At 40.6% G+C, this 27,184-nt stretch overlaps 1 protein-coding gene across 3 annotated transcripts in view; it reads right to left on the reverse strand.

The window, feature by feature from the left end:
• LOC132407024 (transcription factor Maf-like) overlaps positions 1-27,184 on the reverse strand; it is a 495,242-nt gene that overhangs the window by 459,894 nt on the left and 8,164 nt on the right. Inside the window, exon 2 of one of the 3 annotated variants that reach the window (XM_059993263.1) lies at positions 23,627-24,044. The exons of the other annotated variants lie outside the window; for them this stretch is intronic. Coding sequence (XP_059849246.1) covers positions 23,909-24,044 — 136 coding nt within the window. The 3' untranslated portion in view covers positions 23,627-23,908. Of the gene's footprint in view, positions 1-23,626; positions 24,045-27,184 lie in introns of those variants that run through there. 3 annotated transcript variants of the gene reach the window in all.

The following is a 27,184-nucleotide window of genomic DNA, read 5'->3' on the forward strand; positions in this document are numbered from 1 at the left end:
TGGATTAGCAGGTACGTGCTATAAGATTAAGTTGAACAAACTAATGTTGTTTCCTTTGTAGTGGCGGAGGCTGAGGGGAGACCTGATGTTTATAAAATTATGAGAGGCAGAGATACAGTAGACAAATATTATCTTTTTTTCCCCGAAGTCAAAATGTCTAATACTAAAGGGCATGTATTTAAAATGAAAAGGGGAAAATTTAAAAGAGATGTGCAGGCAAAATTTCTTTGCACAGAAACGGTGGGTGCCTGGGCTGCACTATCAGTGGTTGTGGCAGTGGTAGATACATAACCATATAACCATATAATAATTACAGCACAGAAACAGGCCATCTCGGCCCTTTTAGTCCATGCCAACACTTACATTCACCTAGTCCCACTGGCCCGCACTCAGCCCATAACCCTCCATTCCTTTTCTGTCCATATATCTATCCAATTATGCTTTAATTGACAATACTGAACCTGCCTCTAGCACTTCTACTGGAAGCTCATTCCACAAAGCTACCACTCTCTGAGTAAAGAAATTCCCCCTCGTGTTACAATTAAACTTTTGCCCCCTAAGTCTCAACTCATGTCTTCTTGTTTGAATCTCCCCTACACTCAATGGAAAAAGCCTATCCGCGTCAACTCTAACTATCCCCCTCATAATTTTAAATACCTCTATCAAGTGCCCCCTCAACCTTCTACACTCCAAAGAATAAAGACCTAACTTGTTCAATCTTTCCCTGTAACTTAGGTGCTGAAACCCAGGTAACATCCTAGTAAATCTTCTCTGTACTCTCTCTATTTTGTTGACATCTTTCCTATAATTCAGTGACCAGAACTGTACACAATACTCCAAATTTGGCTTTACCAATGCCTTGTACAATTTTAACATTACATCCCAACTCCTATACTCAATGCTCTGATTTATAAAGGCCAACATACCAAAAGCATTATTCACCACACTATCCACATGAGATTCCATCTTCAGGGAACTATGCACCATTATTCCTAGATCACTCTGTTCTACTGCATTCTTCAATGCCCTACCATTTACCATGTATGTCCTATTTGGATTATTCCTACCAAAATGTAGCACCTCACACTTATCAGCATTAAACTCCATCTGCCACTGCTCAGCCCACTCTTCTAACTGGCCTGAGCCTCTCTGCAAACTTTGAAAACCCACTTCATTATCCACAATGCCACCTATCTTAGTATCATCTGCATATTTACTAATCCAATTTACCACCCCATCATCCAGATCATTAATGTATATGATAAACAACATTGGACCCAGTACAGATCCCTAAGGCACACCACTAGTCACTGGCCTCCAACCTGACAAACAGTTATCCACCACTACTCTCTGGCATCTCCTATTCAGCCACTGTTGAATCCATTTTATTCCTTCAATATTAATACCTAACGATTGAACCTTCTTAACTAACCTTCCGTGCGGAACCTTGTCAAAGGCCTTACTGAAGTCCATACAGACAACATCCACTGCTTTACCCTCGTCAACTTTCCTCGTAACCTCTTCAAAAAATTCAATAAGATTTGTCAAACGTGACCTTCCAGGCACAAATCCATGTTGACTGTTCCTAATCAGACCCTGTCAATCCAGATAATTATATATACCATCTCTAAGAATACTTTCCTTTAATTTACCCAACACTGACGTCAAACTGACAGGCCTATAATTGCTAGGTTTACTCTTAGAATCCTTTTTAAACAATGGAACCACATGAGCAATATGCCAATCCTCCGGCACCATCCCCATTTCTAATGACATTTGAAATATTTCTGTCAGGACCCGAAGATTTATCTACTTTTATATTCCTTAAAAGCACCAGTACTTCCTCCTCTTTAATTGTCATAGTTTCCATTACTTCCCTACTTGTTTCCCTTACCTTATACAATTCAATAACCTTCTCCTTAGTGAATACCAAAGAAAAGAAATTGTTCAAAATCTCCCCCATCTCTTTCGGCTCCACACATAACTGTCCACTCTGATTCTCTATGGGACCAATTTTATCCCTCACTATCCTTTTGCTATTAATATAACTGTCGAAACCCTTTGGATTTATTTTCACCTTACTTGCCAAAGCAACCTCATATCTTCTTTTAGCTTTTCTAATTTCTTTCTTAAGATTCTTCTTACATTCTTTATATTCCTCAAGCACCTCACTTACTCCATGCTGCCTATATTTATTGCAGATATCTCTCTTTTTTCTAACCAAGTTTCCAATATCCCTTGAAAACCATGGCTCTCTCAAACTTTTAACCTTTCTTTTTAACCTAACAGGAACATGAAGATTCTGTACCCTCAAAATTTCACCTTTAAATGATCATCATTTCTCTATTACATCCTTCCCATAAAACAAATTGTCCCAATCCACTCCTTCTAAATCCTTTTACATCTCCTCAGAGTTAATCTTTCTCCAATCAAAAATCTCAACTCTGGGTCCAGTCCTATCCTTCTCCGTAATTATATTGAAACTAATGGCATTGTGATCACTGGACCCGAAGTGCTCCCCAACACATACCTCAGTCACCTGACCTATTTCATTCCCTAACAGAAGATCCAACACTGCCCCTTCTCTAGTCAGTACCTCTATGTATTGCTGCAAAAATCTATCCTGCACACATTTTACAAACTCCAAACCATCCATCCCTTTTACAGTATGGGCTTCCCAGTCTATGTGTGGAAAATTAAAATCTCCCACAATCACAACTCTGTGCTTATTACAAATATCTGCAATTTCCTTGCAAATTTGCTCCTCCAATTCTCGCTCCCCATTAGATGGTCTATAATACATCCCTATAATTGTTACTACACCTTTCCCATTCCTCAATTCCACCCAAATAGTCTCCCTAGACGAGCCCTCTAATCTATCCTGCCAGATCACCGCTGTAATATTTTCTCTGACAAGCAACGCAACACCTCCCCCTCTTGTCCCTCCAATTCTATCACACCTGAAGCAACGAAATCCAGGAATATTTAGTTGCCAACCACACCCCTCCAGCAACCATGTTTCACTAATAGCTACAACATCATATTTCCAGCTATCAATCCATACTCTAAGCTCTATGTCAAAGGCATTTAATGGATAGGCACATGATTATGCAGTGTGTGGAGGAAAATGGACCATGTACAACTTGAAGGGATAACTTTAATTAGCTTGATTAGTTTAGCACAGTATCGTGGGCTGAAAGGCCTACACCTGTGCCATACTGGTCTATGTTCAGTCACAAATTTATTTGAAAGGTTGTCCAGATGTGTAGTTCCCACAGGTAGAATGCTATGTTACTCTTTGAATTTATTTTAATTCAGGTGGAACTGTATATGCTATAAAATCAGTGACGATAGGAAGGATTTTCAGCTTTGAAAGGCCATTAATTCGTCAACCAAAAGACTGCAATTAACAGTCTGATCTAGCTAACCAAGATGCCTAACAAAATGCAATACTGACCAGTTGGAGACCCTTATTTCCCTAAAAAAATCTGGCAGAATTAAAATGACCTCTTTCCTGCCTTACCTTGCAGGGACGGTGAGCAGGTGGATTATTTGCACACGCAAATGGAAATTCCTATTAAAAGGAAATCACACATTGGCTCAAATGAATAATCGAAATTGTTAGCTATTACGTGCAAAGAAAACAAAAGGTCATTTCCCCTGCTCTCCTCCTTTTCAAAATATATATTTTTTTTACTTCAGTACTGATTAGGTTGCACAATGCTTCTGCAAGTTACAAATTGTGCATCAACATGTGAGGGCAGTATTTATGTGAAGTTGCTGAACTTGTTTCACATAGTCATTTACTTAAATCCCATTTTCTCTCTCTACGTTCTAAAATTCAAATAAGAAACCTTGCAAACTGAAGCATTGAGTACGTTTCCTTGCAATATTTATTTAGATCTTCCTTCACTTTCGTAGGTTTATACTCTGCACATTAAAGTAAGGATGTTTATGCGATTGAATGGAATAATTTCCATTTTGGACTTCCTGTATTAACGTTGTGATACCAGGTATTAGTTATACACAGTGGAGAGCTTCCTTAGCACAACCTGCCTGCATGCGCACTCAAAGTATTTCTCATTTTTGCCTCAGAATAAAAAATTCTGTTTTTTATCAACCTTAAATTCATGTTCACAACTGCCAGATTAGAAGGTAAATCTACAAAAATGACTGACACAAATAAAATGCAGCAGATGCTGGAAAACTTGAAATAAAACAGTAAGCATTTGAAATACTCGGTTAGGCAGCATCTGTGGATGACTTAAGACCATTAATGTTTCAATTTATTAGCCCTCATTGAAATAAATTACCAGGCAATGTTATTTTTATTTGTGTAGTAACTTTTGTAATGTAGGAAACATACTTGTAAATCTTGGTAGAGAAGGCTTCCAGATAAAGCTTCTAACCAGAAAATGTTCTTGTTGAATAACATAGGACTTTATTCCTAAGAACATAGAAAATTGAGGGGAAAGTTGATGTACGTATACAAAATTATGAGTGGTATAGATAGGGTAAATGCAAGTAGTTTTTTTCCACTGACGTTGGGTGGGACTACAACCAGAAGTCATGGGTTAAGGGTGAAAGGTGAAAAGTTTAAGGGGAACATTAGGGGAACCTTCTTCACTCAGAGGGTTATGAGAGTGTGGAGTGAAATGCCAGCACAAGCCGTGCATGCGAGCTTAATTTCAACATTTAAGCAAAGTTTGGATAGGTACATGGATCTTAGGGGTGTGGAGGGCTATGGTCCTGGTGCAGGTCAGTAAGAGTAGATATGGAATAGATGGGTTGTAGGGCACGTTTCTGTACTATACATCTCTATGACTCTATTGATGGAGTGATAAACACTGACCAGACAATTAAGATTAACTTCTACGGTAATTTTCACTCACTTGCAAGAATAAATGAGATCTTGCTCTAATACTACATTTGAAATCTACAACAGGGCAGACTCCTCTCAGTATGGCACTAAAGAGTCAGCCTTGATTTTTGTGTGACTAATTCTTTGCAATGAGACTGAAGTATAACCAATTAGCTCCAAAAAGTTTGTCATGCAAAGAAGCGCAGTAGATACACTACGAGACATGAGTGGCAATTGAAGCATTACCTTTGTTCTCTTTTATGAGATGGGCTAGAACTGGCACCATGATTTAGTGCTTCTGTGGAGTGCAGAGCAGAGAGTGCAAAAAGGGTCATATTTCCTTATTTGTATGTGATTGCGCCTTCTTTTTCAATTGTTCCATTGGTAATCCTAACCTGGGGTGCTGTCTGTGTGGAGTTGGCATGTTCTACCTGTGACTGAATGGGTTTTCTCCCACATCCCAAAGACTTGAAGATTGATAGATTAATTAGCCACTGTAAATTGACCTTAATGTATTGGAGAGTGGTTGAATATGGGGAGTAGGCAGCGATGAGAATGTGGGGTGAATGTAGGTATCCCGGCAAGGTGAGAATAGGTGCATTTAAATCTGGAACATTTGCATTGGGTCAATTGGCTTTTTCCTTGACTGCTCTTGTGATTGTATGATTGCTTAGTTTCTGATACTGACACTTCAGTGACGAGTGAGTCACTGCTGTATTTCCTATATGCAAAACAAGGAGTAGGGGGTGGTGGTGGGGGGTTAGTTTCAGATCAACAGCCCACAGCGGATGCTGGTAAAAAACCTTGCCTGGCTTTCTAATGGGAACTTTGTAAGAGAGCTAATAAACGTTCATACTTAAGTGCTTACCACAGTGGTGAAACAAGGTCACTGGAGGAAGTTACTAGATTCATGGAGCAAAGAGGCAAAAATACCCTCTGGTTCTCTAATAGGTCAGAATGAGAGCTAGATGAAAGGTTCTCACAGTTAGGATCAGAGAGGTTTCTTTAAGGATTTGTTCCTAAAGCACTGTGCTCAGTAACGCCCGCCCACAATGTGTTGATGTGCAGAATCTTGCGGGTGTAGTTACTGGAATCTGGTCTCTAATTTGAACTTTACAGGCACAGAAGTACAAGAATAGGATTGAGAAACAAATACTCTGCTCACTTGCCTCACCCCAACAAAAAATAAGTGCTGGAGACTATTTTTTCTTGTGTTTGCTCTTACTTTGAAAGCTCAGACTTATGCTGAGGCATTAGCATTACCAAATTGACAGTGACTTAAAGCCGACAGCCCTATGTGGTCACACTGAGTGCTTGTGGAAGGTGTAATGGCTAAGCATGAATCCAAGGTGCATCCTCACAGTTGTTATACAACAAAGAATTCAAAATCTCAGTGATTTCATCCTTGGCTGAAACACCGACTGTTAATTCCTCTCTGTAAATGCTGCCTCACCTGCTGTGTTCCTTCAGCATTGTGTGTGTGTGTGTGTGTGTTTGTGTGTGTGTGTGTGTGTGTGTGTGTGTGTGTGTGTGTGTGTGTGTGTGTGTGTGTGTGTGTGTGTGTGTGTGTGTGTGTGTGTGTGTGTGTGTGTATGTGTGTGTGTTGCAAAGGATTAGATTGTTATAATGTGTGGAAGATCTAATGAAATTTATTGGTTGAAAGTCAAACAAAATATTTACTACATGTAGTATTTGTTGCAGTAGCAACAAACTTTACGGCATATGCCAGTGATATTAAATCTGATCCTAACTTTGATCCTGAAGTGACCACCCAAGCAACCTAGAAGCTGGGGTCTCAGTTCAGAATTCCTTCCCAGTCAATCCAATCTAAGCAGCTTGAAAATTAGAATTCAGCTGTAAAGCTGTTACAAAAGTAACAGTTGATTTGCTATCTGTGATTAAAGTAAAACGGGTTCACATTAACTAGTCTTACTCACTTTGGCACTGACCAGCTGCATCACTGCCTGGTTCAGAAATTGCACTATCTCGGATCACAAGACCCTGCAGTGGATAGCGAGGTCAGCTGAGAAGATCATCGTGGTCTCGCTTCCTGCCATTACGGACATTTACACTACATGCTGCATCCGCAAAGCAAACAGCATTATGAAGGACCCCATGTACCCCTCACACAAACTCTTTTCCCTCCTGCCATCTGGGAAAAGGCACCGAAGCATTCTGGCTCTCACGACCAGACTATGTAACATTTTCTTCCCCCAAGCTATCAGACTCCTCAATCCCCAGAGCCTGGACTGGCACGTTACTGCCCTATTGTCTTGTTTATTATTTATTGTAATACCTGCACTGTTTTGTGCACTGTATGCAGTCCTGGGTAGGTCCGTAGTCTAGTGTACTTTTATTTTCTGTGTTGTTTTTTACATAGTTCAGTCTAGTTTTTGTACTGTGTCATGTAACACCATGGTCCTGAAAAACGTTATCTCGTTTTTACTATGTACTGTACCAGCAGTTATGGTCGAAATGACAATAAAAAGTGACTTGACGGCTTGACTTCTTAAAAAAAAAGATGGTAGCACAGACCTAAGAAGTGAACATATTCTCCCTTTGTCGATGCTGCCTGAATATTTCCTGCTATGTTGCCATTTCTGATTTACAGTAACTGCAGTATATTTGCATTGTTACAGAAAACCACACCATCGTTTCAAATCGGCAACTGGGGATGGGCCATAAATGTTGGTCTTTCCAAGAATTAATTAAAATAACATGCACACATATGCCCAGCAGAAATCACAGGAAAATAATGAGGTGCAAATCCCTACATTAATTTTGCCTCTCCATAGCTCAAGGGCATCAACACCAGTTAATATCCAGGATCTGAACCCCTTCTTAGACTCTCCATCACATGTAAATATCTCCGTTTGAACCCCATCACTTCATTCACCATTTTAAAATGAGTGTAGACACCAGAATATTCTCAACCCAAGTAAAGGATACTAGAGCAAACACGAGGAAATCCGCAGATGCTGGAAATTCAAACAACAACACACACAAAATGCTGGTGGAACACAGCAGGCCAGGCAGCATCTATAAGGAGAAGCGCTGTCGACGTTTCGGGCCGAGACCCTTCGTCAGGACTAACCGAAAGGAAAGATAGTAAGTGATTTGAAAGTAGTTGGGGGAGGGGGAAGTGTGAAATGATAGGAGAAGACTAGAGGATACTAGCTTTCCTCTCTGTGCTTCCTCATTAAGCCTATGTCCTTGTCTGAAGACATCAATGAACTTTTCACTGTTAGAACTATATACACTAACGCCACAGGAATATCTCTTCAATGGCAGCATAAGAAGCTTAAGTAAACACTTAGTCAAGTAATAACCTATTTATCTCATACCTGGCTTGATATGATCCACCAGTAAAGATGTTATCACGTACTATCTAAAATTGATTACACAAGGTGCTGAGATATACTGTCGCTATTCACTAGCTCTGCACACTGCTTTCTTCAAGTGGAGTGGAAGAAGTGACATTCCACATATTAGATTCTGGGAAAGATAGCAACATCATTCTTGTGCTATGAATACATAGAACAAAGCAAAAGCCAGTGTTGTGAGACACCGATAAAAGAAATAAAATTTTCCAGTGATTTCGACACTTCATCCTTCTGAAGAAAGGGCTCGCAGTATGCCCCACTTCTCAGAATGCCCCAAGTCACTGTGATGTACACACAATTGAAGCCTAGTTATAGTTTAACAAATGCGGCAGCCAATTTGCAGATGACAGCTTTCCACAAACAGGGTTGTGAAAATGAGCAGATAATGAGCTGAAACTTGATAGAATGGCAACTCATGCCTGACCAATTAGTTAGGCATTTTCTTGCACCATTCAGCTCAAATGTCCTGTAAGTTGCTGGAAGTTGAAGGTAACGGGGCATGTGGGACTCTGGTGAATTATGGGACCAACAGTCTGTCTCCTTAACCAATGATATTAATGGATTGAGTCATAAACAGAGAAAGGGCTGGGGAAAAAATAAGAAATTGAATTTGAGTAAAATAATTTTCTGCCATTCAGGTACAGGAAGAAAACTGTTAAGATTATTTGATTAAAAAGATAAATAAAATGGAGAGAAGAAAACTTAGCTGAAAATAATAAATTTTAAATGCTTCAAATTTTTACCAACTGACAACCTGAAGGAATAAAACAATATACATTTAATTGTTCACTTTCGGAACCAGAGAATTTGATTGGCAATCATTAACAATTATCTCTTCATTAAAGGGTACTAACACTATTAATTACCAGATTAACTTCCTGCAGCATGTTTAATGGGCAATTAATGTCCAAGTGTAGCAACTTGGTGAAACTCACAATGAGGATAAGGGCAGAATGGTGTTTCAACAAAATGAATGGTGGAGCTGCACTAATCACCTTGTTGACAACTTGTTGTGACTTGAAAATCACAGGGTATCTGCTCTTCACTACAAATTGCTGAATGATTTGCATCTTGATAATAGTATGTGTTACTCACACTGCACAATTTTCCCCCTGGTAAATTCCAGCCCAATCTGTTTCCATAATTTTGACTGAAGGAGAAATGATTTACAGGAGGATTCCGCTAACATTCTTTAATTTGCACTGAGATCTTTCGAAGCCACTTTTTTATATATACAAAACACAGAGACCTGACAGTACAGCACTTTTTAAACGCGGTATGAAAGGATGAGGGCTGGGCAGGGGGCTAGCAGCCCCAAACTGTAAAAACCCAGAGCTACAGAATAGTGGCACGGTAGCGTAGTGTTTAGCACGATGCTTCATGGTACTAGGGGCCTGGGTTCAATTCCCTGCTGCCTGTAAGGAGTCTCTACATTCTCCCCTGGGTTCCCTCCGGGTGCTCCTGTCCACAGTCCAGAGATGAGCCAGCTAGTAGTTAATTACTTGGTCATTGTAAATTGTACCAGAGTTAAAATCGGGGGTTTGCTGGGTGGTGCAACTCGAAGGTTATATCTCAATAAATAAGCAGAAGCTCACCTGGAAGTCAAGGAGATGGACTACACCTGGGGATAGCTTGAAAGACTGGCTGAGGACAGAGGAGTCTTCCAAGCCTCTGCAACTTAGGGGTGATAGAACATAGAAATCCACAATGCTACAATCTACAATCCCCACAATGCTGTGCTGACCATGTAACCTTACTCTAGAAACTGTTTAGAATTTTCCTAGCATATAGCCCTCTATTTTTCTAAGCTCCATGCATCTATCTAAGGCCCTATTGTATTCAAGAAGTAGAACTGAAGGGCTTATCCAAGGGTGATGTGTTTAAGAAGAAAAAGAACTGAAGGTTCAATCTGGATTTTGATCTGATGTTTGAACCCATAAACTTCAGATTCAAGTCCAAAGATATCAGTAACTCTATCAAAACTAATGTTTGATTTAGCAATTTTGAGCCACAGAAAACACTCCTTGATAGAATAAGCTTAATGTTCCACTACCACGTTGTGTACACTTTCTAAAGGATGGTTGGTTCCTCTTAAAGAAACATAATCTACAATGAAAGGCAGTTCTGAGAACTGTGTTTCTTTGCAACTTGATTAATATTATATGTATTGGCCACAAACAGAAATTTTACAAACATACTTATTGTAATGGCAAATACATAGCAGATATCAGCTCTTGAGAGAGAGAGACAGGCCTTTACATCAGGCCTAATTTGATTCTAACAAGACAAAATAATCTTACATATGACTAATCAAACAATGTTTGTGATTATTTTGCGTCACTTCTGTGCAACTTCCAGCACAGAATGAGTTGTGTTTTCTTGGTGAAGTGGTCACACGGAGCATTAAAATGAATGAAAATAAGATTAAAAAATTCAGAGTAAATTCTCTCCTAAAGTGAATCAGAATTCGTTTTAAACTGAGTCACAGGTAAACCAGATAGAAGCGCCGTGTGTCAGCAACAAGTAAGAGCCATTAAGTCTATTTTCAAGATAACCCCAGTCAGAAAATGTTTCTGCTGTTTCTGAATGCTGAAAGTCTGTGCCACGGTGAAATGGAAACCAGATAAGAAGGGAATGACTCTATTTCTCTCTTTTCAGATGCTGCAAGACCGACTAAGAAATTTAAGCAATGTTTGATTTTAGCTCAGGTTTTCTGCGTCCATTATGTTTTGCATTTAGAGAGAACATTTTTCACTGGGGGAAAGAAATACTTGTCATGATTGTAATGGAGAATGTTGTAAACCATGGCTGAATTACCAGTGTCTAGATAGAGAATAGACTCAGATTTCATGATAGAGGTCATTGAACTAAAATGTTAGTACAGCTCCTCTCTTTACAGATGCCGTTTGGCCGGCTGAATGCCCACAACACTTGTATTTAAGGTTTTGCAATCTTTCAACAGATAGTTCTGCCCTCACTGATCTCTTTACAATATATGTAAAGACTTTAGTACATCTGGGGTTGTTAAAGGTGCTACATAAATGTAAATTGTTTCTTTCCAGAAAGGGAAAGTATTGCAAAGCTTGTGCAGATGGAGCTCCCCCATGGAAGGTCCCAAGCCTGGCTGTGAGAAGAGTGTTGAACATGGGGCTAGAAACCCATCCCATAAAAAAACCCAGAGCTACAGAAGTGTCAACAGAAGCCTTCAAGAAGCCTCTCCCTGGAGAGGAAGGATCTGCAACCCTGAAAGACTGACCCAGGACAGAGAGCTGTTGTCAATGGCCTATGCCCCCGTAGGAGTGATGGGCTTAAGTACGTAAGTTGTGCAAGTGGAATGAGTAATGGCATAAGGTGTTTGATTCATCTATAGAACTGACTAAGATATAATGCTCCAAACAGCAGTATCTTCTTGTTGTTTGGTGTTACATTGCTAAAATCTACCTACTTAGCGCATTTTTAGGTTTTCCTGCCAGTGTCACATTTCAAGGACTTAGTGTTTTATCCAACATCCAACTCATCATTATCTTGCTACAATTTATGAAAGCCTTATAACAGAAAATTCAAATATCACATGGCCTCTGTAATTCAAGAACTAACCATTTCTGCAAAAAGGCAGACCGTTTTGCTTCTGAATGAAGGACTTCACATAATCAATTGATGTAAAACACTTTTCTCACTCTCCACAGAGGGTGCTTATAGATTTTTGCTTTGTTGCTGAGGGTGCTCACAAGTGAACCGCAGCAAGAAGTATCATTATTAACACTTGCCAATGATAAGATGGTGGGCTGGAGGTTAGAGGAAGTGTATTGTGTCTCTTCACTCCCAAACCCTCTGGTGTTTTTCATGTTTGATGATGCTATCCCATTGGCTGCAAATAAAAATCTACCATACCTTACAAAAATAGTCAAAGTTTAGAAATTACTTACCTGTGTAAACTAGTAAACACTCAAGCAAAGCCTTGATTGGGAAATGGGCAACTTTCCAGAACTGGCTGGCATGATCAATGCCCACAATGATCCACGTTCAGTCTCCTGAGGACATCTCACTCAATAATGTGTTTTCATTACCATTGAATGCTTAACCTGATAGTTAAGTATCCTAGCTGTAGATATCATTCTCTTTTTTAGTGATTATTTTGTGTTCTTATTGAGATTAGAGATACTAGTGGCGTTGAAGAGGGCAAATTAACATGAAAAAAGGCCAAAGAGTTTATTAAAATGTAAAAGAATCTTTATGGTGGAGAATTATGCCATTATTGCTGCCTAGCCCTAAACACACAGAGATGCAAGAACTCTTTACTGGGCATTCTTACAATGTTACAACCAAAATGTAAATTAGATTTAAAAGATTAATAAAATAAATAATAAACAAATGCCAAATTAATATTTTGTTGTACATTCCCTGCTGTGGCTTGAAAACAAATTCAAATTATTGCACAAAAGCAATGCCTGAATATTCAATTTTTTAAATAAAAAGATAATAATAACTTATTTATAGAGCACCTTTCATGCAGGCAATGTTTTTCAAAGTGTTTTACAATGGGATAAAGTGCAAACGTGAAAATAAAATTTAAAAAACTTAAACATGAAAGTAAAAGACAAAAAGATGTTAGTTAAAAGCAAGTTTATAGCTAAATTCAAGATCGGTTTATTTCAACATATTTCATTTAGAAGCCACAAATCACCTGCTGCTCATTTGTCCAGAATTATCTCTTGCTGAAGAAACGTTAAGGGTTTTGGTTCATATTCCCTGAACTACTCGCCATCCTGCATCCTGAATGCATTATAACATATCCTGCATCTATCTTATCCATCAGTATGGCTCCCGCTCCGGTGTCTGTCCCATCACACCTCATTACAGGGTTAGACGCTCTCCAGATACTGAGTTAATGTTGCTCAGGATTTGTAGCAGAAGTGGGCTACTCAGTTTTAAAATAGGGATTATTAGATTGAGGATAACAGCAACTCCAGACCAGTAAAAGTGAAACTGTCAGGAGATCCGCAAATCAGGATTACAAAGTCTGCCTCATTATTCTTATGAACAATGGCAATGTCAGAAATTATAAAGCTGCAAACATGACTCTTCTGTATAGTGTAGTACTGTATAGAATCGTTCAAGTTTATTGTCATTCAGCAATATACGTCTATGCAGCTAAATAAAACATTGCTCCTCTGGGACCAAGGTACAAAACACAGTACCTATAGTCACTCACAGCACATATAGTTACTCTCCACCACCAAAGAGTTATTTCTGCAGCAGTACAAAGAATTTCTTGTCTGTTACCAAAATTGGAGACTATTTTACAAAAATTGTCAAACACAACTGGAGAGATTTCTTGTTTGTGTTGCTGGTGCAGGTCTGTTACAAAGGACAGATGAAACAAAGATGTGGAATCAGAAGGGCATAGAGCTCTACCAATGTAGGAAGCATTGTATGAGGTGGTGACACATATCAGGGTAACAGAGGTATAAAAAAAAACATTGTCCAACTATGGAGTTAAAAGACCATGACACCAAGGAACAGAATTAGGCTATGCGGCCCATCTAATCTGCTCTGCTATTCTCCAAGGCTGATGTATTATCTCTCTCAAACCAGTTCTCCTGCTTTCTTCCAGTAACACCCTAACTAATCAAGAGCCTGTCAATCTCAGTCTGCAGCAATAAATTCCATAGATTCACTGCCTTTTAGTTAAAGAAATCCCTCCTTGTCAACAGAGGGATGAGCTTGCTGATCCAATATATTAGAAGACCAAAATCTAATATAACTCAGCAAAGATGGGAATGTTGAGTGGGTGTTAAGTTGGTTAAAGTTTTGATTTATAGTCCCTCAACCTATGGAGTCCAGAGTATAGGATTGAGGGCAGTATGCTTGTGAATAAGCAGATAACCACAGAACAGTTGAAAACACTATAAATATACTTAAATATATAAGATACCATATATAAATAGATTGATAGTAGGTCCCTAGAGTGACACTAGGCACAGGAGTGTCTGTACTTAAGATGACTGACAGGAAATGATAAAGTAGTGATGATTGGGGTTCTAGAAGGATGGATTAATGGGTGAATGTGTTGATCAGCCTTGCTGCTGGGGGAAGTAACTTTTTCAGTCTGGTGCTCCTGACGTGGATGTTACCTAGCCTCCTCCCTGATGAGAGTGGGACACACAGTCCATGGGAGGGGTGGGTTGGCTGACCCTTTTCCTGCACTTTTCTGTATATATTTTTGTATACTCCAATTCCCCGGTTACTCTTGGCTCGTTCCTACCCGACAGCAGCTCCATAGTATTGTCCTTCTGCTGGAAGGTCATCGGAATGAATGCCAAGTCTCCTCCTCTTTTACCAAACTTCTGCTGTGCGTATCTGTCTACTTTGGGTAGTGATAGTGAAAGGTGAATAAACGATCACTTTTCTCTTCCTCGTTACAGAGTTTAAGAAAGCAGAGAAAGTACGGGTGGTTTTCCAGATTGGGAAATCAAAAATAGGTGTAACAGTAATAAGGTTACGAATAAGATTAGATTTGTTTTTTATATGTACATCTTAGTATTCAGAGGGCGGGGGCCCAAATTAGGACTGAAATTTATCCACTTTATTGTTTGTCCCGCAGACTCCATAATCGATTACACCGCAGCAAACGACGTTATTTATCTATCCTGATGAAGAGCCTCGTTCGGAAACGGCGGCTGTTCCTTATTTTCCATAGATGCTGCCTTACCTGCTGACTTTCTCCAGCATGTTGTATGTGTTAACTCACGATATTTATCTGGATGTTAGAGCATCGATAGATATATGGGCGCAGTGCAAGTAAGTGGTGTTGAAACTAAAGTTTGGCCATGATGTTGTACGATAGTGCAAGGTCTGCTCCTCTTTCTCAAGGTCGTATGCTCATATCACTACGGCACCTTGTTATTGACATTGACTACCTGCCATGTTAATAACTTGGCGACATAATTATAATGCACTAATCTGGAGACAGGAGAGGATGCAGACTCGGGAATCTGGAGCAACTATCTGCTGAAGAAACTCATCGGGTCGAGCAGCATCTGGAGAGGGAGGGAAATTATCGAGGTTGCGGGTTGAAACCCCGAAGCATTGACAACACCGTTCCGCCCACGCATACTGCTGGAGTTTCCCTAGCAACTTGGTTTTTGCTAAGGACACGAGCTGTTCGTCTCGTTTGAGTTCAAGATGTTTGTGTCCTTGAATGCCCATGCAGCTGAAACATCTCCCTATCCTACAATGCCCTGCCATGTCCAACGCGCGTTCCCTGTTCTCACTTCCGCAGCAGTACAGTTTTAACTATCAAAATAACGGGGGGTGGGGGGGGGGGCGAGCACTGGCTATGTTTGGCATCAGAAATAAAACCAAAAAAAAAACCGGAAACATAAAAACCAAGATATTCTACAGATGTTGGAAATCCAGGCTAACACATTCAAAAATGCTGGAGGAACTCAGCAGGTCAGGCAGCATATGTGGAAATGAATAAACAGTCGATTTTTCGAGTCGAGACCCTTCATTGGGTACAAAAATGCTGGAAGAACTCAGCAGGTCAGGCTTCATCTACGGAAAAGAATAAACAGTCCATGTCTTGGACCGAGACCTTTGTTTCTCGGCCCGAAACGTCGACTGTTTATTCATTTCCACAAATTTTGCCTGACCTGCTGAGTTCGTCCAGTATTTTGTAAATATTGGAAATGCCCGGTAAGCCGGGCAACATCCGTGAAAAAAAGGGGAAAAAACTTAGTAAACATTTCAAGTCAAAGACCTGCTAAAAGCTTCCACAGTTTTAAGAGTTTATCAGAGTTCTGAGTTTGAAGTCACTTGCGCCGCGAGGTATTATTGAAAGAATTCGGATTAACTGTCACAACTGCTAGAAGCTCCGCAATGATAGAGCAAAATCGGACATGACCGTTCGCTCTCTCGCCAAGAGGACGGCAGACCTGAAGGGCAAAACTAAACGGCTACCTCACTCAATCAATAGCCCAGACTGTCTACCGATAGTTAACGGTCTGTATTCTCATACAAGGAAACTTTCACATTAGTCGTATTTCTCGACGAAATTACAACATTAGGTGTTCAAAGTCACATAACGGAGGTCCGTTCTAAATGTTAAATTCTAATAAGAAACTAAATATTAGGGACGCATTGGGAAGCAATTCAAGTATCGAGAAAGATAAAACTCAATATCGCAAAGGGTAAATCGGATGCACGGGTTGCAGAATGGATTAGAAGGATTACATGTTAAATCAAAGTTAATGTATTCATACATGGACAATGGCACTAATGACTATTCATAGGCTTAATTGCTGCAACTGGATTTACTCGGTGTTCTTACAGAGCGGTAATATAATCGGACACCAATTCATTGTGTAATGCATGGAGGTATTGACACCTAGCCTTAAGGTAAAGCTATCAAGATGTCTTTGACGTTTGAATTCGGATAAATTCGGACCAGCGGGCACATTTATTTCCCTGAACTCGACGAAAATTGAATATATTGAGGGCTGGGAGGTGATATCTCCCGCAATTAATGGTTAGATGTTTTAAGATTCGAAATAAAATTAACTATAAAGTTGTAAATTGTCGATGCGGCCGCAGCATCGTTCCTGCCTCTTTAACGGAATGGGCATCTTAATAAAATCTCAGCCCGAACCGCAATTGCTACTTCCAACTAATTCCGCAATAGGTATTTCGAAAGCTGCAGTCACTGCAAAGTTAGGCTGCAATGCCTAATGATATATGAAAGGTACATTCATATTTGACAGAAAGTCTTACAACCTACATCACTTAAACAAAATAACCACTTAATGACGTAACACTCGCAGGATAGTGCAAGTGATCTGATTTTCACGAGTGCTATTTACTTCCACAGATATGCGAGTTCAAGAGGGAAAAATTACTCATAAAACAGCAAATGCAACATTTGTCACCGCGCGGTTGTCCCGATGGCAGAGGGCTTCGGGGAAAGGACTTGCCCCGGGAAGGCACTTTCGTGGCTTGTTTTGTTGGTGGGGGCAGAGGAGACATTGCTAGGGCAACCGAAAGTACAGTCCGAAGTGGCCCAATAATTTAATGTTACTTAATCGTAAAGCGGAAGAACCTCGTTTACTCCGGCATAAGGTAAACTACTTTGTTCTGTCTTGGGCACCGAGACCAAACCACGAAGCAGAACCCAAGGGGTAACAAGTAACACCCCGCCCCGACCAATGCAACAAATTTGCATTTACAGCCAAACCTCCTTTAAGTTCCAGCTGTTTTGTGATCTCATGGTCTGCACAGGAATGTTGCTGCTTCGATAAACCTGCGGTCGGGGATGAATCACTTACCTGAAGAAAATACCCTACAGGGTAGTTTATAAACATGTTACGAGTTTGAGCCAATGATCTGCTACAACCAGTAATTAAGTTGGTATTCCACCTCAGTCTCAAAAGTACATCTCAATCACCAACCCTGCTGCTCCCGTTATTAGTTAAATTCAAATACCACATGCAAAATTACCGTTGAATTAGAACCAACCCAACAAATCTGTCAGCAAATGAAAGGAGAAAAAGATTAATTTCTGATTTCGGATTCTTAATCAGAGTTCGGATATCTCTTTTTTTTAAACTGTCTGATCTCTTTGCTATCAGATTTGCCGACTTGATTGTAATCATATATAGTCTGGCTACATACTAACGTGGGCATAAAGTGATTATTGCCAGCTATTCAGTATGTGACGTATCACCAAATAGCCCTACATGTGAGGTAGTGTTAATTGGTTTGCAATGTACATGGGACCCTTTTCCCTGATGTTAACATGCCAAGTTGTAGATCATATCGGCGAGATTAGTCCGAACTACCGCTGCTCACAGCAAGTTCTTACTACTAGAAGATTTTTTTCTTATTACAATAGCATCACAATTCAGATATCAAATATTGCATTTATAAAAATGCACGAAATAATCTCACATTAAGATATCAATGATCACATTTATATATTTACACGAAACTGTCCTATTATTACTACTTTTTTAAACTATTAAACAACTTTTACTAAAAATCGGCCAGGAAAGTGCAGCGAATACAGAAGCGTCCCGTTCCCGTTTTACATTTAAATGCCAGTTGGGAAACTTGAATTTGTATAGCGTTTTTCAATACCCGTGAATGTTGTTCGTAGCTATTGACTATACGACATTCAAAGTGTACTCGCTATTGTAATGTAGAAAGCGCGGGGTTCAAACTGAGGTCCATAAAAATTAATATGGAAACGATCAATTAATCTTTGTATGTAGAAAAATCGATTGAGGGGTAATTGCTTCCGGCATTTCAGGGGTAAATCCATTGCAGTATTACTTTTGAAATAATTCCTTGAGATCTTTGATGTCTCACTGAGGGAATAGATTCCGGGTGTCGTTCTAAAGAGGGCATCTGCGACAAAGCTGCAGGTCCCAGCCCTGCAGTGCGCTATTAATCCAGATAGAATCTGAAATTTACCGACTCAGAGGTGGGAGTGCTACGCCAGTGGGGCAGAATATGTGACAGCTGACCTCGGGGTAGCAGTCACTGTTCCTTGGACGCAGTCTATCAAACACTGCAGAATAACTAATGTCCATTCAGACATTTACTTGCATCTCCCTCTTTCAAATAGTGTTTGGCTTAATGCTTTAAATCAAAGGCTTGCCGCGCCTTAATCATTAGACGATAAGACGTAGGAGCAGAATGAGGCCATTTGGCCCATCACGGATGATTTATTATCCCTCGCAACCCTATTCTCCTGCCATCTCTCCGTAACCTTTGGTACCCTTACTAAACAAGAATTTATCAACCTTCGCTTTAAATATACCCAGTGACTTGGCCTCTACAGTCGTGTATGGCGATGAATTTCAGATTCACCACCCTTTAGCTAAAGAAGCCCCTCCTCATCTCTGTTCTCTTCTATTGTTTCTTATTTCTGGTTTTTTTGACAGAAATATATTCAGTGAGTGTGAATTCTCAAAGTTAGAATAAAGCTAATGGCGTTGCTTAAAGTGTCAACCCTGCCATGGTTGATGACATTCTTATCTTCAAATTGATAATTATGCGTTCAAGCCCTTCTTCCGGGAAATTCCTGGGGTGCTGCAGCGAGACCGTGTGGGAGCACCTTCCTTACGATGCGCGGTCCTATCATTTGTCAGTGAGAGCTTGCTGTGCATAGACTGTAAAACATTTTTACAGAAAGGCTGTAAAAATGGGGCAAGACAGGGTCCCGAGGGTGGGGCGCGTGTGGTTACAGGCTGAAGTGAATAAATGAATGGTTGGTTCTATTGTGGTTCGAAACGCTACAGGATGTTCTGACATTTCTGTGGCGATCTCACCGAGGACGTTAGTGCGAGGGAATCAAAGAAACCAAATGGGACGGCGTTTATTCATTTCGATCTTAACACGAATGAAAAATCGCCCAGTGCTTGATAAGCAGCACATTCCCACGTATACTGGAGGACTAGAATATTGGAAGCGCTCCGCACCGTATTTTCGTTTCTGAAAATCAAAGATGGGTTTCACAATCTCCCACTATCCTGAGTAATTGGTTTCGACACCATTGTCCGCGCAGTCCCCACCTCCCTTCCTTGCTTGTGATGAAACAATGGAAACAATACAGATTTTGGTTGTGAATTCCCGATGGAGGGAAGGGTAGGAACGTCCCAACTTTGCGCACTTCACTAGGAAGTGATTTTGCGCATCTAACGGAACTTTCCGCTGTGACCAGTATCCCGGAGCAGTAACGGCAAAGCCCGTGTTATGCTTTTTGCCGGATACACCCGAACTCACAACGAACACTTGTAAAAATATTACAATGGAGAAGCTTTATTTTCCGTCGGCAAAAACGTGGTACACGGCGCACCTTTAATTTGGGGGGGGGGGGGCAAGGGGAGGAAGAAGTTAAAGAACATTTAGAACCATTTCCAGTCCTAAAAGCGGAAACAGGCGCAGATAACATGGTTTTCGGTTTTTCTTTAGTGTCTCGGGGTTAGATGTTGTTTATGGTGTTTGTCGTTTTAATAACTATTCGTGTTGTTCACACTCGGCCCCAACCTGCTACATCGCCTTGAACCGCCCGTGGTCGATCAGCCTGAACATTTCAAAGCTGTTGCAACTTCGAGAAAGCTTGCTTTTAAAAAAAAAACATGTGAATACTGTACTTTGAAACAAGCGTTCCGTCAATACATGCACACATAAAGGCACACACGTATGTATACACATAGAAGCAAGCACGTCCATACATACGCAGATACAGATAAGTAACTCAAACATACATTGAGCCATACACCTGAGAACAACACATAAGCTGAAACATATGGTCCCGCAAATAGTTAGACACACATTAGCACTCCGCACATACAGTTACGCATACAGTTCCCAAAGTAGTCTTGTACAATCTATAAGACAATTTCTAACTGTAAAAGAACCGGTATCCATACCAAGTTCTCTTTAAACAAGAAAGAACTGATTTTCTTCTGCTGTGTGTTTTCAGAATAAGTGTCAAGAATGCAGTTTTCTGAGAGAAACAAAGTATAGGAATTACTGAGGCACGCGGGTGATTTGTTAAGTGCGTCCTAATCGTGTTAGCATTCAGAGAGTTAGCATGACCTACGAGAAGGTTGGGATTACGACACAGAATGCCAAGCAGGGCCGCTTTCGAGGTTTACAAATCTGTTTATTCACTCTGCAATGTAAATATATCTCCTATTTCTGCTACTATCAATGCATCTGCTGAAAAAACACATGAACACAATGTGGTTATTTCTGTAGGTATTTTTTTCTCTCCCTTTGACCTACACACACGGCACTGCCGGCTTCAGCTGTGATTGTCTTTTGTCTTTGGCTGGCAACCTATCTGTTGGTAATCCATCTCTCCAAACAGCGTACTTTGCATTATATGGTACACATTTAAACGGACATGTTACTGCCTACAATGTTGACGTTTTTTTTTAAAAAAAACACTTAATAACTAGATGGAACCTCCATTTCTTAACATAAGTTGCCTGATCTGGACCGGATGGCTTCTTCTTGCTTCAGTCTTCCATAAGACACACATCAACACACACACACACACACACACACACACACACACACACACACACACACACACACACACACACACACACACACACACACACACACACACACTTGCACCGTCACTTCAGACATGTAGTGTGTATGGCATGAATCATAAGCTCCTTAGTTCCTATAGTAAGGGATATTTGCCTCTTGCTTAAGGTTCTTCCTTCTTTGGACTCTCCCATCCGATGCCGATATGAGACGGATGGGCCCTAACACTACACAGCTTTCCTGGAATCCTTACATAAAACATCTTAGAATTGCACTGCGTGGAATACTGTTCATGCCTTTGCCAGGTCCTTGAACGGAGCTCTGCGAAAATTCCGATCCCGCTACTTTTTTTCCTCTTTCTCCAGAGCGCTGCAAACAATGCTTTTGAACCAACTTGTGTTTCTGCCCGGTCCAGCCTTGCAGGGAGGCACGGGGGGAATTGCAAATGCTGGAATATAGAGCAACACGCAGTTTTGCTGGTTCGAGCAGCATCTGTTGGGAGGCGGTAAGGGTGGAGGAATTGTCGCAGGATTTCGACAATTTCTCTGTTGCTCTCTCCTTTCAGTGAATGCAGTCCAGGTGATTTCAGCCTCGCAGTGTTGTTCCACATGGTATGGGAATATTGCGCCTGAGACTTACGCTGTATTGCTCCAATCAGTGCTAGTCTTACCGAATGATCTGACCATGTTAACAAAACACAATTTGAGACATACTATGAATGCCCGCAAGAAAATGAATCACAGTGTAATATCTGCTCTCATACATGTATTCAATAATATATTTACTTTGAACTTTTGATACGGTGTGGGCAAACAGCTCTAGAGTGCATGTGGAAGGAATATGTTCAGTGACTTTGGAATAAGTGATAAAAGAGACGTGACATAGATCATGTGGCTAAAATGCAGGAAAGCATTGGGCAAACTTCCTGTTCACAGATATTTCCCTTAATCAAATTTCTGCTAAGATTCCAATAGAAACATCACTTCAGGAGTAATTTATTGAGTGGAGATTGTTTCGTGAGGTGAGAAAGGTCCGGGAAGAAACTTTGTAAATGCACGTTCCTTGTTCCCATCATGTTTAGAACCCGAATGGAAAGAATTGCATTCTTAGTGTCACCAAGGTGTCACCTGACCTCCTCCCCCTCCCCTCCGCCGGGCTTCTGGCCGAAGTAATGCTAAAGCTTTTTACTATACGGACAAAATGGGGAATATCGTAAGTTATGGCAACACGCGGAATACTAGGACCCGCCGATTCATCCTCAGTTTCAATATTACTAGTGCGGCAGTGATGGTTGACAAGTGTTTCCACTCTTGTAACACCTGTCGCCTCCGTTCGTTCTGGTAAACCGTGGTGATGCTACACTTCTCGGATTTGTTGATCGACACGGCGCCCCTTCTTTCTCCCAGTTTCTGATCTCAAAACAATGGTGAAACCCACGCTGCAAGTCGCCAGTTGCGGCCGCCGGTGTGGGTGGAGTGACATTTGAAAGCATGCAGCTTCGACGCATTGTTCTCTCCCCATTGAAGAACAAACCCCTTATGCTTTATTTTCTAGAACTGCCTCGTTCATTTGACTGTTGTTATTGTTGCTAGTTTATTATTAAGTGCATGCCGTGAGCGGTTACCGTGTGCGTTTTTGCTTTTCAGTCAAAATGTTCTAAAAGCGGAGCCGACACGTTCGCTGCAGTAAATTAACACTTTGGGGCGGAAAAAAGATTAGCAAGGCTAAACATGCGGTTTGTATTGTGAAGCCTCCTCCCCGAGAGAGCAAAAAAGCACCAACATCTAACATTTCCGAAAATCGGCCGTAAATTAACAGCACGTTAAAATCAGATTTTCTCTACGTTGTAAATAATAAGTTATGACAGCTTGAACTGCAGATATATTATGCATTCGATTCTCTGTCCTGTCTAAAATCCTTCGTGGGAGAGTGAGAAAGATCGAGATCAAGAGAAGAAATGGGGAAGAAGGTTGAGAAAGAGGCAGGAAGCAACATAGGAATAAGGAGGGAAAAGGGGAAAGGAGGATATAAAAATATGGGCAGGAACGGGGAAAAAGTACAGAACGAAGACAATGGAAATAAGAATGTGCAGGAGGTACATGTGTTGAAATGAAGTTACTTTGGCTTTGAATTGTGTGTGTTTGTCCACTAATTCTATTTATTCTTTTTCTGTTCTGAACAATCTGCTTGTGGCATGTGTACAACTAGCGAGTTACCATTCTTTTTGAACAGACATACTTTCCGGTCCCACTTCCTCCTCCAAAACCTGCTTGTCCACTTCATCTTTTATTGGAAACCAATCAAGTTACAAAGAAGAGATATTTAGAGTTTTATTGTTCATAAACCCTGATTTTATTCCAAAATCCACCGCGCCAACTGCTTCCGACATACGAATTCTACGCCAATATTGCCAGGCAAATTGGCAGCAAACAATTCTTTCTTGTTCGGTCAGCGGGGGTATGCAGATTAACATTATCGGCCTTAAGGAGCTCGATTGCATTGCTAGTTCTTTTGGAAACACCAAGCACAAGTAACTGAGATGCATGTGATTTGGGTTTATTGCACATGAAGGAATTTATTCAGATTCTCCATTGTTTCTTTAGTCTGGAGAGAGGCGACAATCCAGGTGTAAGCGAGGTGATCGAGAGCAGGAGCCTGATGAGAGGTGGTCCGAGCCGGGGACTTTTGCCCAGGGATACTGAGGGTTTTCTTCGAAAGGATGAACTTGGTAATATCTGCAACTCCGAAAAAAGCCCAATAAGATTTTGCAATGTTAGAAAGAACCACAGATTCAACTGGGCATTCTAAAATTGTGCATCAGTTCTTTGCCAAATGTTCCTGCTTTACTTCCCTGATTTCGACATTCCTATTTTGAAACCTATGCAGATTTGAAGAACCTTCACTAACGGTATCACGAATTGCTTACAAGGTCAGTCCTGTCTCCCGCTACTATCACCTCTGCTGTTTGAAAGTTGTTAGCAAATGGAGGGAAGGACACCAGAGAAGGGGCAATCAGTTGGCATTTCAGGGAAACGGTTATTGAGAAACCTACTCCAGGCAAGCCCCAGGCACGGAATTAACTGTTTAGTTATCAGATAATAAGACCATAAGACATAGGAGCAGAAGTAGGCCCCTCGGCCCATCGAGTTTGCTCCATCATTCCATTATGCCCCATTTTTTATGCCTCTCAACCCCATTCTCCAGTGTTCTTCCCGTAACCTTTGACAACCTTACTAATTAAGAACCCGTCAATCTCCGCTTTAAGTATATCCAAAGACTTCGCCTCCATAGGCATTTATGGCAACGAATTCCATAGATTCACTACCCTTTGGCTAATGGAATTCTTCCTCATCTCAGTTCTAAAGGGACGTCCTTTCATTCTGAGGCTGTGCCCTCTGGTCCTAGATTCCCCCCCCCCCACCATGATAGGAAACATTTATTTCACGACCACTTTAGGTAATCCACTGTACTCCATCTGGGATATGATTTGCTGGATATGAATTTCGTGGGTGGTGAATTAAAACAAAATCTGTCTAATGTCACGTTTTAATTGAATAACAGGTCCCATCTCTACCTTTTCTACGCCTATACATCACAGCTCAAATTATAGAGTGAAATATCTTGCAATTGTCATGATTTAATTTTTTAATAATTACTTAGGACTGCCGAGATGCTGCGCATTGTATTGCCTCACTTCGCTGTAGAGTGATTAATATATAAATGCAGTGTTTAACATTAGCTTGAGTTTAAATTTCAGGGAAGTAAGTGTTTAGACAAAAAGAAACCCATTTCCAGAAAAATCACCACAGAGCGATATAATTTTGGACACCTGGTCACCTGGTCTGCACACCGGACCGGAATTGTCACCGCTGTATTTTATGACCAGTGACTTGCTGCGTATTAACATTAGGAAGTATATTTACAATGGGTTGCTCTTAACTTTTTCTTTTAAAATTTTACTTTGACGTTCAGGTTTTTGGGCCCGCGCCCACGTTTCTCTGCAGTAGCCAAAATAACGTTGGGTGTACACAATGAGTTTGGGTTGCGTTATATACATGATGTAAAAAGCCAAAAATAAAACAGGTTTTTCTTGATGCAATGTCTTTCGTCATCCCGAGACCCTTTGTTCAGTCAGTTACACACGGCGCAATCGCACTCTTAATGGGGATTGCAAAAGAAAAATAATTAGTTAATAATTCTAAATTCTGCATTTCAAATCTTACAATTTTTCATATTCACAATTTCTCAGTTAGGGGTTAGATCACTCAATACAAATTTTTGATGTTTTTTTTCTTCTGGACGAAGCGATGTTTACAAGATGAGACTGGATATTATATTACATTAGGAAACGCATTTGATGAATATAGGAACTGTAATTACTGATGATTGTGTGCTTCACTCGGAGTAATGTTCGCCAGGGTTTCGTTTACCTACATTAACCTTGAAAAGGATCTAGTCAGCGAGAAGGAGTCGCCCCCAGATTCATTATGTGCCGAGCCCGCGTGGTCTAAACAACTCCCTACGCCAAAAAAATGTTCAATTAATAACTCGGAGTGTCAAGCTTTTGATGAATAATAAAACAATGAATGTTTTCTGGCTGGCAGCAGACATTGTTTTTAGCTATGGATTAGATTTAGGAGATTGAGTTCCAACACACAGAGCACATCTCGTTGACAGGAAGTTTGGGAGATATTAGGCAATGCACATTTTAAAAAAAAAGTAGAAATGCAAAAGCCAAAAGTACCCCTTTGTGACCCCTGGGCAATTGAAATGATGGTCGACCTTAGCTGTGGACATGAGAGCGAGCGAGGACGCCAAATATTGCTATCTGCCAAATCCAAGTTTATCTGCCACGCACTTAACAGTTTTGCTGTAACTTTTAATTTTGAGAGAGAAGTTCACTGGGACTCAGCGGCCAGGCTAATCTTACAATTTTAATTTCAGTCACTTCTTGCAATACGTCACTTTCGTCGTTGAGGTTATGTTATATATTTTCTGATCAGCATTCTGCACAGATGCTCAACCATGCACATTGGATTCAGTGACGGCAGAGTGCGGGGTGGGAGGGGAGCAGGGGAAAATGCGTCTAAATTTGATCCAATCACATGCATGTACGCCCGTTTCAAGACGTAACAAATATCCATGACGTTTTACATTTTTGTTTCAGAAAAATCTCGAAAATAGTCCACCATAGACAAAGGCGAAGATTTATTTTATACGTATAGCTCGGAAAGTTCTATCTTTTAAGAGCTGATACTTTAAGAGTACTTGTAGTGAAATACGCCTGGGAATAAAATTCCTGATCACTGGGATTCCAATTGCTAGTCCCTATCCGGTTTCAGTAAACCGTTTCCCGTTTGGATCTGGATATGAGGTCACATTGGAGAGTTATTCAACAATTCCCCGCTTTAACTTTGGACTGTAACTCTACAAGTCACCGAAGCAAACTAGCTGAAAAACAGTTTAAACTTTTGAAAATTCTTAGTCGAAGTATAATAAACGATGACAAGTTAGATGGGGGAGTTGTGCTGGTGGGGAGGGGGTTCACGCAATTCAAAATACATATTGCCGAGATCCGGTGTGTTACTACATGACCTGTTTAAGTTAGAATAATTACGCCTGCGATCAAGATGAGACCTCTTTCATGTTACCTGCTCCCACTGAACCATGTCAGTGAAGCGCTTTTATTACAGAAAACATAAAAGGCACTTCGCACTCCCGCACACTGCAACGAACTAATGACCACCTCAGCCCACCACAGCACGCCACTCGCCACCCACCTAAAAAAAAAGTCTGCTTTCTAGTAATGATGAACAAGTGATAGAAATTGGGTAGGGCATTCGATATTTTTTTTATTTATTCTCTACACACAACC

The sequence above is a fragment of the Hypanus sabinus genome, chromosome 17 (genome assembly GCF_030144855.1).
Source record: "Hypanus sabinus isolate sHypSab1 chromosome 17, sHypSab1.hap1, whole genome shotgun sequence".
NCBI classification, from domain to species: Eukaryota; Metazoa; Chordata; class Chondrichthyes; order Myliobatiformes; family Dasyatidae; genus Hypanus; species Hypanus sabinus.